Below are 17,071 nucleotides of genomic sequence, written 5' to 3' on the forward strand. Positions count from 1 at the left end.
ATATACTACACAGGCATACAAAACAGCAACAATCAAAATATTGCATGCATTCATGCTTCTCTGCTGTAATGTAACTGTTTCAAAGACTAACCTTTCCTTATAGACAACATGTGCAAACAATGCACATGCCTCAAAGGACAGTTGGAATACTAAACACAATGTTTTGGAGCACTACTAAACATATAAATACATAAATATGCAGACAGCTTATTTGAAACTGAGCAAGGCGGTTATGTGAACAAATAGATAGAAAAGTATACTCATTGAACTGTGAGTAACAGTAATCGTATGTAATTAAATATTTATTGCTGACTGTACAAAGAAGTTCCATCCCACCAACCATGATCACCACCCTCACAGGCATCACCTAACAGCACGGTGAGAGGCGAGCTGCCAACGTTGACAAGCACTTTGCAGTTGGTGATACAGTCCCTCCGAACATCTCAAACGCCACAGGTTGGAAGAGATAGTTCACTGTTTACCAGATACTGCAGGGTTTTCTTCCGTTGACTACAGAAACAGTGGCCCTCCCATTAACTGCAGCATCCAGGATAGGATGTGGGAGGGAGCAAAGGAGTCGCAGACTGTGGCGTCCCAAATAAGGCACCTACTTCTAACCCAGGGACAGAGGGTAAGACCATCTGGTCTCTTTCCATCACTTCTGGATAACCTCAATGGCTCCAGAACTGAGGGAATATTAATCCAAGCCAGAGCCCGCTTAATGATTAGGTTTAGTTATGTGTAGCAAGCGAAGTGACCAGCATTAACCCTCTTAGCGTACATGCTAGAAGTAACAATCAAATCTTCCTCAAAACAAACCTTATGGGTTTTCTGTAAAAAGTGGAAAAAGCACTGGATACTGTGATCTTAGATATATTATTTTTATATGAAAAGCGCAATGATTATAGTTGGAACAACAACAACAAAAGAAAAGTTTGGTAAAATTTCTGGAATCAAGTACCCTGACCTCCTAATATGGCAAATCCCTTATTTTGGTTTGGAAAAGGGAGGCGCGAAGGGGAAACCCCACCATCCCGGAATCATTGGAAAATCTTTTTTTTCGTTGAATGAATTCCTGTGACATACTAATATTCTACAAAACCCTTTTGGGGGTCCGAAAAACGGAGTGGGGTGAGGTGGAAGACTCGGAAATTTCACTCACCCCCACCCTATTGATCTTTTCACTTGCACGATTTTCACTAAGGAAAAAAAATTCCAATGAATCTAGGACGGATTTCCCTAACCCTGAAAAGATCAATGGGTTGATGTGGGTGAAATTTCCGAGGCTTCCACCTCACCCCACTCCGTTTTTCGAACCCCAAAAAGGGTTTTGTAGCATATTAGGATGTCACAAGAATTCATTCAACGCAAAAAAAAAAAAAAAAAAAAAAAAAGTTCACATGAATCCACCTCTTTTTCCGAAGCAAAATAAGGGATTTACAGCATATTAGGAAGTCAGGGAACTTGATTCCACGCAAAAAATCTGATTTTTTTTTTTTTCTTTAGTGAAAATCGTGCGAGTGTCATTCTGAAACTTTACCAAACTTTCTGTGAATAAAGTGGCCAGGTCAGCTCATAACTAAAGAGCAGTGAAAAGCAATAAAGTTAAAGTCTGGTCATAGAGTGACCAACAGTTTCGCATCCACGAAGGCCGAAGCTTTGTGGACAGCTGATAAGACTCTATACCTTTCGCGTTATTGCTTTTTCAAAATATTTCACTTTTAATTGGTCTGATAAGCTGTCTACAAAGCTGCATCTTTCGCGGATACGAAACCATCGGTCACTCTATGACCAGACTTTAACATCTTGCAACACAAATTCATGAACATTATATATTAAATATATATATAATCTCAAAATTAAATAGAAACCGGATTGTGTCTGCACAGATGAAAATAACAAAGGATGTCTTTACTTCTGGGAAGAATATGTTGTCTGTGTGCGTGTTGTATGTAGTTAATACGTAATAAGAAAGGCGATGGATATTTAATACACTTCAGCATAACAACACTACAATGCTTTGGTTTTCAGTAATTAAAAGTGAAATGTTTTCATAAAGCAGTAACGCGAAACTTATCGTAAACAACTGTTGCAAAAAATAGGAAAGGGAAAAAAGAAAACAGTTCTTCTACTGTTGTGTTGTATTTATATAATTGCAATTTTTACAAGTCATTAATGGCATAGTTAATATATATACATATTTAAAACACACGTGTTACCGGCATAACTTGTGTAAGCAACGATGTCAGTATATCTTGTGTTGTTCCTTTTAATACTTCAGACACTTCATTATGAATGACATTCAAAACAGCGGGAAAATATTGCAGCGCATTCAAAGAAGTATAGTCCTCTAGAATTAAAGCAACAGCAATTTATTACTTATTATTAATAGGAATTGTGAACAACAAAATGTTACGTAAAATATAATTTTTTTAAAAACTTACAATGAGGTTGATAGGCAGGATAGTCGATGTTCATAACATACATACTAGGTGAGTGTGTGTGTATACACATGCTAAATACCGATTAAATGGGCGGACCAATCAGAGAGATTCTGGGCAGCTGTTCGAACTGGTAGAAATAGCAGCCAAATCTCCCTCAAATTGCTGCGATAGTTTTAAATAAAGAGGAATCCTTGATCAATATAGTGCATACTTATAAATGAATAAATAAATAAAAAGGGTTGTGCACGTTTGGAATGCTTTTGATCATGAATCTCGACCAGGACTAACCAATGGCAACAACTAGTATTTATGATGGAAGAAAAGAGCGGAGGAACCAAGAAGGTGAATTTTGATGCTAAAGTTTGTTATAGACTGACGAATAGCTCATTTAACATGCCATTAACGTTTTTTAAAATTTTTTTGTTTAATTCTTTCGTAAATCATTAACAGTAAGGATAATTGATAAAAACTACTGCATTCGAATTGTTGCTGTTGTTGTTCAGCCCTAGGTCATGAGCAGAACCATGGTTAAATGCGTTCTAAGAACTATAGCATGTCCTTCCTTCTGTTTATTTTATTTATCTATTTATTCATTCATTAAGATAGTACAATGTGGCTTAAATGAATTTCATTACTATTTCGTATTTTTCATGGTATTTTGCTTGGGGGATGAGGGAAGAGGTAAAAGATTCGAAATAGAAAAATTGCCGAAACTGTGAGAAATATTGGTACCAGTTACGAAGAAATAATCTATTATATGAAACCTGGAACTCTAGAACAGAGTATATATAAATAACTAATTGTAACATTTACACTTTGCCCTGAAAACATTAAAGCAAAAAAAAAAAAAAATTTAGTCATGGATTTGATTTACCAAGAATTTACTGCACCATCTGAAGAAAACGGGTGTTTTTTTTTACTTCGTTTCATTATCTTTTTTTTTATCGGTAAGCATAAGACCTTTGAAGGTGACGAAGTTGCAGAATCGTTCGCACGTTGGACAAAATGTTTAGAGGCATTTCTTCTGGATCTTTACATTCTGAGTTCAAATCCTGTTGAGGTGAACCTTGCTTTCATCCATTTGGGGGTCAATAAAATAAGTATCGATCATGTTCTACTGGGGTCAATGCAGGGCCAGATTAAAACCAATAGGGGCTTAAGCACTTAAAAGATTTTGGTACCCACCACATATATGTAATTCAAAGAATAAACCATAAAATAAATTTTTAGTTTTTGAATGAAACAAAACTAACAGTAAGTTGGAAAGCATCACTTTGCACTATTTATAGTTTTTAAATTATTTTCTCCTATTTTTTCAATTGCTAAGTTTTTCATCAGATCCTCACTGTGACACTATGAACACTTCAAGATTATTTAAACCATTTTGAATATTATTTTAGCAAGTTTAAAGTGATTTCTTTTGTGCTATAAACCATTTACCCTTTCTGTTGTGCTCCACTTCCCTTGATACCCTAAGCATGTGCTTCTTTTGTTTAATGGTTAATCCAGCACTCGGTTAATGTAATCAACTTGCTGGGTTTGAACCTGGCAATGGATCAGCATCCTGTTCAGGGGTAATGTTGTGATTTCAGTTACTTATACAAGGGAGTGCTGAAATACTGGAGGGTCAGTTAATTATGATTTAATTGAGTATATTCCCCTCTCAGATTCACATACTTATTGCAGTGGTCCTTTAGTTTTTCTAAGCCCTGTAAAAGAACTCAGAAGGTTGGGCCTCCAAACAGGCCTTTCGCAATACCCTTAATTAGCTAGGAACCATGGAAACCAGGTAACTGACCTTAGGGCTTAAGATTTTTAAAAAATGCTGTTTGAGAGAAGAGGGGAAATGGTTTTAATGGCTTCAGTATATTACTGATATCTGATCAAAAGAATGAAAATAGATTTGGCCGTAGTAAGATTTGGTATCAAATTAAATACACTGAAAGCTGTGTTTACCAGATATTTTCTGTCCACCTTGGCTCTACAGTGGTCAGAGAAATTGGACACATCACCAATGAAGTAAATGGATTTTATAAGCTAATGGTTCATGTTGCTGAGGTTTGGAGGGGGAGATTCAATGCAATAAGTGTCATTTTACCCCTTAAACTGAAAAGTAGGAGTACATTGTTCCCAACAAATCTCCCATTTTCATCACTTCACATACAGGAGATGATAGTAAATGTCAAAAGAATAACAACAAAATAAATGCTCCCAGTGGAATGCTATCACTCAGTGCCGACTTAAATATCACAATACTACTTTTTAGGATGAGTGATGATGGTGTAAATGGTACTCTGAGAAATACTTTGGTAAAGTATCTAATTCAGCTCCCCACTATCTGTGTAAGAGCTAGAAAATCTATTCTTTATTTATCATCAATTACATTTGTCAAAATCAATAATTCTATCTCTTGCTCTTTGTTGTAATTGATTAGAATACTCTTCAGTAGATCAGAATTTCAAATTTCATCACAAACAGTGCTTTTTAAAAAAATTTTTTTTCAATACCTGGTCTCAAGAAGAGACGACACTAATTACTACTACTCTTACTGTTTAGCCTGTATCAGTGCTTCTGATTACAGCATCAAGTGGAAAGTACTAGAGAGGTGCAAGTCTTACTTCAAAAACAGTAGTAGGTGCAGGCTATGTTCGGCAGAAAAAAGAACTACATTAAAGAACTCTCTTCATCTGGATACCTACCTAAACTGTAAAAGCAAAATTTTCTGATCCTACCCAAATGAAAGGCAATATGTACTTAAATACTGGTTGTCTGCACCATGATTATAAACATTAGAGCTTCCAGCATCAGTACTTCCCGCCTCCTCAATCTGAGGGTTCACCCCAAAATCTGACATATCCAACTTAATGTATACAAAAGCACACATCTACATGGATATGTCCATGCATGATTTTATGATTGACCACCCACTTTCTGTCCTCTCCCCTACACATATATCAACCCCCATACTGCCAGTACCCAAATCCCAAGCCCACTTTGCAGGTGGTTACCTATTACAGCATGAAGACACTCTGATCCTTGTACAAGAGGCATAACTCTTGATGATTTTTCCCCCTCTGAACTTCCATGGGTTTCTTGTTTTTTTTCACAACACCAATAAACTGAATGTGGAACTTCCTCTGATGAGAGAACCCAATATGGTTTGAAAATCATTTAAGGCTGTTTGCTACTTTTCTAGTCTACAGAGAAATAGTTAAATTTTCTCTGTTTAAATATTTTGCACAACATCTCACAAACCCTCTCCACCTATTGATATGATCCAGAGACAAGCTGCAGCAAAATATGTAATGCCAATACAAGCTACAGGTTCAGGAATAAAAGGGTGGCCATAATCTCAATCACAAGCAAAAGATCCCCAAAATGTTCAATGTCATTCACCCACCCCAACCCATATATATATATACTCTTTTACTTGTTTCAGTCATTTGACTGTGGCCATGCTGGAGCGCCACCTTTAGTCAAGCAAATCGACCCCAGGATCTATTCTTTGTAAGCCTAGTACTTATTTTATCGTTCTCTTTTGCCAAACCGCTAAGTTACAGGGATGTAAACACACCGGCATCGATTGTCAAGCGATGTTGGGGGGGGACAAACACAGACACACAAAAACATATGCACACACACATATATACATATATATATATATATATATATATATATATATATACATATATATATGACAGGTTTCTTTCAGTTTCAGTCTACCAAATCCACTCACAAGGCTTTGGTCGGCCCAAGGCTATAGTAGAAGACACTTACCCAAGGTGCCATGCAGTGGGACTGAACCCGGAACCATGTGGTTCGTGAGCAAGCTACTTACCACACAGCCACTCCTACGCCTATTTGGCAGGATTTCTCAAAATTAGTTCTAAGGAACCCTAGGATTCTAAAGAAAAACTTTGGGATCCCAAGAGACAAGGTGTCTTCAAATATAATTTAATAAAAAAAGATTTCATGAAACAAATGCTATTCACTATTCTTAGAATAATAAGTTATGTTTCTGTTATATGAATATATGCTCCCTATAAAATAACTTTTGTTTCATTTAATATCTCAGGAAAATTAAAGTAGTAGTGTTGGGGGTTATCCATAAAATACAGCTATAAGGTCTTTGAATTTTGGAAAATTGTATATAAGACTGTGTGGTTTGCTTCCCAACCACACATGATTCTGGGTTCAGTCCACTGCATGGCACCTTTGGCAGGTGTCTTCTGCTATAGCCTCAGGCCGACCAAAATGGATTTCGTAGATGGAAACTGAAAGAAGCCCATTGTATATGTGTATGTTGTGTCTTTGTGTTTGTACTCCCATTATTGTTTGACAGCCAGTGTTGGTGTGTTTCCATCCCAATAACTAAATAGTTCAGCAAAAGAGACTGATACAATAAGTTCTGGGATTGATTTGTTCAACTAAAATTCTTCAAGAATTAAAGAATAAAATGTTCTGAGTCAAAATAAGTACAGAAATCATTGGAGTGAAACTAATCATTGCACTACTTCATATGGTTTGGTTGATTCTTTCAGATTGACAATATACTGGTTATTAGAATGTGACTGGAAAGTTTGTATTGTAAAACCACCCAAGAAACTTCCTTTGAACATGCAGCAAAATAATACAACCTCAGAAAAGGCCAACTACATCCACAAGGTGAAACAACAATAAACGTCTGGAACCTTTTCACATTAGGTACTGTACCTGTCAGTACCAGTTACGCACAGGGGTCGATGTAATCAACTTAATCTGTTTGTCTGTCCTTGTTTGTCCCCTCTGTGTTTAGCCCCTTGTGGGTAGTAAAGAAATAGGTATTGTACCTGTCAGTATCAAGAGCTGCTATTTTTTTTTTTTGGTAGTATTTAAAACAAAACCCAATTAAAATGCTGTAGTTCATAATATTCTCCACCATTACATTCATCTCGTCTTTTGAAACACATGGCACCAGACAGAGAATATATATTTTTATAAGTACCACCTGTTGTATGGTTAACATACACGCACACATACATGCATGCAAAAAGAAGATATCTGTGCTGAATCTACAGCTACTCTATCCAGATTGCAAGTTGAGGTTTATACCTGTAATTATTGGGGCACTGGAATATGTAACACACTACCTAAATACTAATCTTGAGAAATTAGGCTTCTCAAAATCAGAAAGGAGAAAGCTGATCTGAAGATTGCAGATCCAAGCCTGGAACTGTAAAAATCTGTAAAACTTCCCAGAAGTTTATTATTTAAGTATGTATGAGCATGTCTAGACTTAGAACTATATGCATGAGAATACATACATAAAACAAAACATACAAATCTGCACATATACATAAATGCCCTGTTGATGTTGTTGAAATTCCAATGAAGGAGCCTTGGATCTAGGTTAGAAACCAGCTCTTTCTCTATTGGCAAGAAATCTTGAAATAAAACGGAATAATGACTGACTGACCAACCTACATACATACATACCATAAATCCTTGAGTATAATCCACACTTTTTTCCCAAAATTTAAAGGTCAAAATCCCTAGTGCGTACTATATACAAGGCTTAAAATGAAAAATATTTTCTAAGCAATGTCAGTCTCTATTTGCTGTCTGGCAATGTTTATTTATTCAGATGCATTTTGTGATGTCGGGCATGAAAATACCTTAAGCTAAGCCTGAAAGCAATGAAGTCATAAAAGAATCCTCTATAACTTGCAAGTAAGCAACATTTATTAAAATAAAAGTATTCAGAACACAGAATAACATGTAACAAAAACAATTTGCAAATATAATTACATTTCCATTATTGTATTACGTATACGTGGAAGTGTTTGTTCGATTAGGTGCTGCTGGCTTAATTACGAACGACTCAAGTTAGAGAAGTGGTGCGTATTATACACAAGGTTTAGGTTTTTCAGAGATACATCCCCCTAAAAATCCCCTGCATATTATACTCAAGGGCGGACTATACCCGAGGATTTACGGTACATACATACATATAAACAGACAGACAGTTTGAAAAACAATTAGCCTCATAAAAAGAAGCCATTTACCAGTGTAAGTAATGAAAAGTGCATAAAAAATATTTTTCTTATTTGGTTCTCAATTTTAAAGAAAATCAGGCCAAATGTAAATGCAAAACAACTTGATAAATAACAGGTTATTTCACATAGATAGGAGTGTTGATATGTTTGTTATATGTCAGCTTGAAAGATAGGAGATAACGATGTTCATTACTGACTTCAAATTTTGCATTATGGGCATATTGGTTAAGATGTTTGGTTTCCAACCGCATAGCTTTGGGTTCAGTTCAGCAGCACAGAAACTTGGACTCTACTATATTCCCGAACCAACCAAAGCCTTGAGTGGTTTTAGTAGGCAGAAATTGAAAAACCATTGTATATATCATCATCATCACTTAGCATCTGCTTTCCATGCTGGCATGGGTTAGACAGTTTGACTGAAACCAGTAAGCTGTAGGACTACACCAGATTCCAATCTGATTTGGCATGGTTTCTATGGTCGGATGCCCTTCCTAACACCAACCACTCCAAGAATGTAATGGGTTCTTTTTACATACCACTGGCACAGGTGCCAGTTAGGCAATACCAGTATTAGCCATGACTACAATTTCACTTGGCTTGATGGGTCTTCTCATACATTCATATATCAGATCAGATTGGAGTCTGGTGCAGCCATCTGGTTCGCCAGACCTCAGTCAAATTATCCAACCCATGCTAGCATGGAAAGTGGACGTTAAACGATGATGATGATGATGGTGATATATATATATATATATATATAAGTAAGGATGAGATCGTTAATTTAAATATCAATCTTATCAAGTGGCCAGCATGGGAATAAAAAACTTTAAAGGTAATAATTATTATTAAAATTATAATTTAGGGTATCTAAGAGATACCGCCACGCTGGTCTTCTCTCCTAGTGCTGTATGAACATTTAATGTGGTTTTAGAGTTAGGTTTTGGCTGCTATTTTCAGCGTTGCGGTATCTCTTAGATACCCTAAATTATAATTTTAATATATATATATAATTTCAATTTTTGTGTCTACAGTAGAAAGGATTATTATTATTGTGGCGAGGTGGCAGAATCATTAGTACATTGGGCAAAATGCTTAGTGGCATTTTGTCTGTCTTAACATTCTGAGTTCCGCTGAGGTTGACTTTACCTTTTATCCTTGATAAAATATGTACCAGTATAGTTACTGGAATCAATGTAATCGACTAGCCTTCTCCCCCAAATTTCATGCCTTGTGCCTACATTGGAAAGGATTATTATTATGATTACTATTATTATTGGAATCATGGATTTGCAGAATCATAGTGTCAGACAAACTGCCTTACCCAGCAGTATTTATGGCCCTCTATATTCTGATTTCAAATCCTAGAGAGGTCAACTTATTTAGGGTGATAGATTGACAGAACTGTCTTAACATTGGGAAAAAAAGGCCTTGCATGATTTGTTCTGACTTTATATGTTCTGAATTCAAATCCTAGTGAAGTCAGATACCTGCCCCCTCAAAATTGTCAGCCTTGTGTCTAATCTAGAAACTATTATTATTATTATTAGGTGTAGGAGTTGCTGTGTGGTAAGTAGCTTGCTTACAAACCACATGGTCCCGGGTTCAGTCCCACTCAATGGCACCTTGGGCAAGTGTCTTCTACTATAGCCTCGGGCCAACCAAAGCCTTGTGAGTGGATTTGGTAGACGGAAACTGAAAGAAGCCCATCGTATATATATATGTTTGTGTGTCTGCATTTGTCCCCCTAACATCGTTTGACAACCGATGCTGGTGTGTTTACGTCCCCATAACTTAGCGGTTCAGAAAAAGAAACCGATAGTACTAGGCTTACAAAGAATAAGTCCTGGGGTTGATTTGCTTGACTAAAAAAGGCGGTGCTCCAGCATGGCCACAGTCAAATGACTGAAACAAGAGTAAAAGAGTAATATTATTATTATTAAGGTGGTGATAGTCCACTCTGCTGTGTGGTTGGTGTTAGGAATGGCATCCAGCTGTAAAAATCTTGCCAAAAGTTACAGAAGTCTGGTGCAAGCTTCTGCCAGGCTGGCCCTTGTCAAAACGTCCCACCCATGCTAGCATGGAAGGCAGATGTTAAACAATGATGATGATGATGAGCTGGCAGAATCGTTAGCACGGTGGACGAAAAGCTTAACGGTATTTCGCCTGTTGCTACATTCTGAGTTCAAATTCTGCCAAGGTCAACTTTACCTTTCATTCTTTCAGGGTCGATAAAATAAGTACCAGTTGAACACTGGGGTTAATGTAATCAATTCATCCCTTCTGCAAAATTGCTGTCCTTGTGGCAAAATTTGAAAACATTAGCCTCGCCTGGCACCTGTGCAGGTGGCACGTAAAAAGCACCCACTACACTCACGGAGTGGTTGGCGTTAGGAAGGGCATCAAGCTGTAGAAACACTGCCAGATCAGACTGGAGCCTGGTGCAGCCTTCTGGCTTCCCAGATCCCTGGTCGAACCATCCAACCCATGCTAGCATGGAGAACGGACGTTAAACGATGATGATGAGGGTAGAATCTGATGCCTTTGTTCAGCCAGCTCTCATTCTGCAACCCAGCAGCAGCAAACCACTGGTGTGCCCTCTTTATCCAAAGCTACATAGTGGGCTTCTCTGCCGCTTTAGTAATGAAATTTAGAGCACTCCTCTTTGATGCACCAGTAACTCCAAGCCCAGTCAATGCTCTGCAGAATGAACATCCCACAAAACCTTGGCAGCCCACCTCAGTTGCCTTGCAATGTGCCTGCCAGCACTATTTTGCACTGTTCTACCAGCTCCTGGTATTTGGCAAGCTAATGAAATACAACACACTAAATGTGGGGTTTACATTGATCAACAACAATAAAGGTATAACAAAAGATCAAATTTAATTCAAAAAAATTTCAGCAAGAAAAAGAATTCCTAATAGTAGGGCAGCCCATTGAGGATAATTCAACTGAAGGAAACCCCATATTAAAAAAGTCTATAGGCGCAGGAGTGGCTGTGTAGTAACTAGCTTGCTTACCAATCACATGGTTATGGGTTCATTCCCTCTGTGTGGCACCTTGGGCAAGTATCTTCTACTATAGCCTCGGGCCAACCAAAGCCTTGTGAGTGGATTTGGTAGATGGAAACTGAAAGAAGTCTGTCATGTATATTTTTTATATATATATATATATATATGTATGTGTGTCTGTATTTGTCCCCCCAACATCGCTTGACAACTGATGGCGGTGTGTTTACATCCCCATAACTTAGCGGTTTGGCAAAAAGACTGATAGAATAAGTACTAGGCTTCCAAAGAATAAGTCCTGGGGTTGATTTGCTTGACTAAAAAAGGCGGTGCTCCAGCATGGCCACAGTCAAATGACTGAAACAAGAGTAAAAGAGTAATATTATTATTATTAAGGTGGTGATAGTCCACTCTGCTGTGTGGTTGGTGTTAGGAATGGCATCCAGCTGTAAAAATCTTGCCAAAAGTTACAGAAGTCTGGTGCAAGCTTCTGCCAGGCTGGCCCTTGTCAAAACGTCCCACCCATGCTAGCATGGAAGGCAGATGTTAAACAATGATGATGATGATGAGCTGGCAGAATCGTTAGCACGGTGGACGAAAAGCTTAACGGTATTTCGCCTGTTGCTACATTCTGAGTTCAAATTCTGCCAAGGTCAACTTTACCTTTCATTCTTTCAGGGTCGATAAAATAAGTACCAGTTGAACACTGGGGTTAATGTAATCAATTCATCCCTTCTGCAAAATTGCTGTCCTTGTGGCAAAATTTGAAAACATTAGCCTCGCCTGGCACCTGTGCAGGTGGCACGTAAAAAGCACCCACTACACTCACGGAGTGGTTGGCGTTAGGAAGGGCATCAAGCTGTAGAAACACTGCCAGATCAGACTGGAGCCTGGTGCAGCCTTCTGGCTTCCCAGATCCCTGGTCGAACCATCCAACCCATGCTAGCATGGAGAACGGACGTTAAACGATGATGATGAGGGTAGAATCTGATGCCTTTGTTCAGCCAGCTCTCATTCTGCAACCCAGCAGCAGCAAACCACTGGTGTGCCCTCTTTATCCAAAGCTACATAGTGGGCTTCTCTGCCGCTTTAGTAATGAAATTTAGAGCACTCCTCTTTGATGCACCAGTAACTCCAAGCCCAGTCAATGCTCTGCAGAATGAACATCCCACAAAACCTTGGCAGCCCACCTCAGTTGCCTTGCAATGTGCCTGCCAGCACTATTTTGCACTGTTCTACCAGCTCCTGGTATTTGGCAAGCTAATGAAATACAACACACTAAATGTGGGGTTTACATTGATCAACAACAATAAAGGTATAACAAAAGATCAAATTTAATTCAAAAAAATTTCAGCAAGAAAAAGAATTCCTAATAGTAGGGCAGCCCATTGAGGATAATTCAACTGAAGGAAACCCCATATTAAAAAAGTCTATAGGCGCAGGAGTGGCTGTGTAGTAACTAGCTTGCTTACCAATCACATGGTTATGGGTTCATTCCCTCTGTGTGGCACCTTGGGCAAGTATCTTCTACTATAGCCTCGGGCCAACCAAAGCCTTGTGAGTGGATTTGGTAGATGGAAACTGAAAGAAGTCTGTCGTGTATATTTTTTATATATATATATATATATGTATGTGTGTCTGTATTTGTCCCCCCAACATCGCTTGACAACTGATGGCGGTGTGTTTACATCCCCATAACTTAGCGGTTTGGCAAAAAGACTGATAGAATAAGTACTAGGCTTCCAAAGAATAAGTCCTGGGGTCGATTTGCTTGACTAAATACGGTGCTTCAGCATGGCCACAGTCAAATGACTGAAACAAGTAAGAGTTCTCTAGCATTGCGAAGGTGTCAAAAGTGCCCTTCCTCTCCAACAATAATAATAATCCTTTCTGCTTTAGGCCTGATTTTTTATTTATTTATATATTTTTTTCTTGGTAGGAGCTAGTTGATTACATCAATCCCAATGTTCTACTACTACTACAAATAATAATAATAATCCTTTCTACTGTAGACACAAAGCCTGAAAGTTTGGTGGATGGGACTAATTGATTGACCCCACCACTGGACTGGTACTTATTTCATTGACCCTGAAAGGATGAAACGCAAAGACGACCTCAGCAGAATTTGAAATCAGAACGTAGTAACAGGTGTAATACCGTTAAGCACTTTGTCCAGCATGCTAACGATTCTGTCAGCTCACCACCTTAATAATAATTCTCATCATCATCGTCATCGTTTAACATCCGCCTTCCATGCTAGCATGGGTTGGACAATTTGACTGAGGACTAGCGAACCAGATGGCTGCACCAGGCTCCAATCTTGATTTGGCAGAGTTTCTACAGCTGGGTGCCCTTCCTAACGCCAACCGCTCCGAGAGTGTAGTGGGTGCTTTTACATGTCACCAGCACAAGGGCTAGTCAGGCAGTACTGGCAGCGGTCATGGAAAATCGTTTTTTTTTCTTTTTTTAATATTAATCCTTTCTGCAATAGGCACAAAGCCTAAAATTTACGAGTAGGAGTTAAGTCGATTACATTGACCCCAGTACTTAACTGGTACTTAATTTATTGACCCTGAAAGGATGAAAGGTAAAGTCGACCTCGGTGGAATTTGAACTCAGAACGTAAAGACGGGTGAAATACCACTAAGCATTTCATCCAACATGCTAATGACTCTTCCAGCTCGCCACCTTACAACAACAACAACTAATAATAATAATAATAATAATAATAATGATAATGATCCACTCTACTAAAGGCACAAGGCCTGAAATTTTGAGGGGAGGGGACTAGTCAATTACATTGACCCTAGCGTTTTCACTGGTACCTGATTTATCAACACTGAAAGGATGAAAAAAGTTGACCTCAGGGGAATTTAAACTCAGACTGCAGCGAAGGGTGAAATACTGCTAAGCATTTCATCCAGCATGCTAACAATTCTGTCATCTTGTTGCCTTAATAATAATAATAATTTCCTACTTGAGCGTAGGATAATACATTTCGATAGTTGATCAAATTCACTCTTTGGTAATTCCTGCTACTTCAGTAGGAGAAAAAGAAAAAAAGAAATCAACCCCAAGCAGGATTTTGACTATCCTTTTGGTAATTATAATAACGATGATTCTCTTACTGTTGCAGTGACATGAATCTGTAATCAACTTCTGGATATTAATAGTACATACTTTATCACTCAAATAAAGATGAATGGTTAAGTCAAGCCCTACTGGATTTGAACACAGAATGTAAAAGGCCACAAATAAATACAAGGCATTTTATCTGGCATTCTATCATTTCTAATCTACTTCTTTTGTGATTCTATTGCAAACAACAACAGTTTCAATATAACACTGACAACTATCCAAGCTGTACTTTTTAGTTATGCTCCCTAAGTTTGTTCCTATTGAATCAATTTCCTATGAATCCTTATCACTTTCCATCTTCATTTTTATGACAGTATGAGTTGGATGGGTTACTAAGGTCAGGATCAGTCCTTATTCAGGTTTGGAACTGCCTCTCACTCATGTTACAAATTTTGGTATAGTTTCTATAAGATGAGTTTCCTGTTGCCAACCATTTTACAAAGCATATCGGGTTTTTTTTTATTGTAGCAAATCTCTTCAAGAGGTTATCTTGATTCCAGTAAGACCAAAGAGTCTTCTCTACTCTATATTGTCTTCATTTGTTTGCCAGCATCAGTTGTGTTGTTTTGCCCTTGCAAGATTGCATTGTCTTCATTTGTTTCCCTCTATCCCTTACTACTGGGTGGAAAGTGTGCTAGAGCATTTAGGTGACAGAAGTGAGAATAATGGAAGAGAGAGAATGACTGATAACCACACTATATGATTGTTGATAAAATCAGAGTCAGTATTATTCAGGGGTTAAATTGTTAACCTGTATCCTTTATCCTGCACACTTCTGATCATGCACCTATTAAAAAAAAAAAATCCTCAAATATTGTCAACCACTCTCCCAGTCTTTCCTATCTAGAAAATAATCTCTGTAGAATCACTCTATACCCAAGATTTTCTGTCAGATGTTCAAAAATTAACTGCATTGATTTCATTATTCTTGGAGCACCTTAACATGGCAAACTGGCAGAATCGTTAGCATGCCAGACAAAATGCATAGTGGCATTTCATCTGTCTTTAGATTGTGAGTTCAAATATCACTGAGGTTGACTTTGCCTTTCATCCTTTTGGGGTCAATAGAATAAGTACCAGTTGAGCACTGGAGTTAATATATTTGACTATCTCTCTCCAACAAAATTTCAAGCCTTGTGGATTATTCTTGGAGCTCTTTGCAAAAGCCAAGGACACAGCTTCTTTGTCCAGAATATATTTGTAAATATTCTTATATAAATTTTAGTGTTTTGACAGAAGCCATTCTGAAGCACCATCATTAAATTTAAATTAATTAATAATGGGTGTAGAATGACAACAGAATAGAGTGGAAAATAATAAAATTCTGGATTTTTCAAAAACCACATATTCAAGTTTTCCTATAGAAGTTGCATTATTTGACTATTTGTACTATTTTTCATAGTTTAGAAGTCTTCTGAGATAAGAATGGTATACAGCTGTTAAAAAGAAGCTCTAATACTGTTCCAGTTTTTAAATATCTTCCTTATTCTAGAGTTGAACAAATGAAAAACATCATGCCTCTTATATCAATAAAATAATTAATTGCTAGGCATGATTTAAGTAACCATAACCCGTCTTTTCAAATTTGTAGCAATGTGCTTAATCATATGTATAGTTCTAATTTCTTTTAAACCATATAAATTTAAACTTCCTTAGAAAATATCAAATAAGAAAGCAATAAAATGTAAAAAGTAATAAATTTTAATATCTATGATGATCATTGGTGAAATCTGAAGTCATTCACTAATGGAGTCTCTAAGAACCCTAACAGTAATTTAAAAAGTTATAAACCTATGAATTTGTTAAATTAAAGATTCGTTATTTTTCAGCATAGATGTATTTCTGCAGTGTTATAAGCTTGCAATTTTACTGCTAAGACTGAAAATTCCCTACTAAGGCATGAAAAATTCTACAAAGTATCCTTATAGAAAAATAGCCCACTAAAGAAAGGGGCTTTGGAATGTAACAAAACAATTAAGGAATTTTCATTCCCAGTCAGTTCTTCAAGCCATATTAATTATCGGGTGAATTGTCGGAATCGTTAAACGTCGGACAAAAAGCTTACAGTTACAATCCTTTATGTTCCGAGTTCAAATCACGTCGAGGTCAACTTCGCTTTTCTGTCCCCACCCCCCAACAGGTTGATACAGCAAAGTTACAAGTACTTGGATCGATTCCTAGAACGCATCCTTAATATTAATGTAATTATAACTGAAGTCGAATATTAAACAATCGTATTTCTAGCTCCAAGATTATTTCCTGTTTGATGGGGGAAAATCTGTAAAATTATAAAAACAGCATTCCAAAAGTTATGCTTCCATTTTAGGGCTGGAAATACTTCTCTGCTCAGTTGTTGAGCTTGTCTCTCTACAAACACAAGAATGACTCACATGAGAGTACTGCCCACATATCAAGGAAGGTAGAGATGTTATACACACAAACATCCTAG

The 17,071-nt window shown here is 37.4% G+C and overlaps 1 protein-coding gene across 6 annotated transcripts in view; it reads right to left on the reverse strand.

Moving 5' to 3' along the window:
* The window catches only part of LOC115209216 (DNA polymerase subunit gamma-1), a 69,830-nt gene that overhangs the window by 51,455 nt on the left and 1,304 nt on the right, over window positions 1-17,071 (reverse strand). The window contains exons 1-2 of one of the 6 annotated variants that reach the window (XM_036500953.1): window positions 3,319-3,458; window positions 2,220-2,350 (exon numbers count right to left, since the gene is read on the reverse strand). The exons of 1 other annotated variant lie outside the window; for it this stretch is intronic. In XM_036500953.1, the coding sequence (XP_036356846.1) occupies window positions 2,220-2,225 (6 nt within the window). In that variant the 5' untranslated portion in view covers window positions 2,226-2,350; window positions 3,319-3,458. Of the gene's footprint in view, window positions 1-2,212; window positions 2,351-2,444; window positions 2,594-3,318; window positions 3,459-17,071 lie in introns of those variants that run through there. 4 more of the 6 variants (XM_029777479.2, XM_036500954.1, XM_036500955.1 and 1 more) reach the window with 4 other exon arrangements.

This window comes from Octopus sinensis, linkage group LG3, assembly GCF_006345805.1.
Source record: "Octopus sinensis linkage group LG3, ASM634580v1, whole genome shotgun sequence".
Taxonomy (NCBI): domain Eukaryota; kingdom Metazoa; phylum Mollusca; class Cephalopoda; order Octopoda; family Octopodidae; genus Octopus; species Octopus sinensis.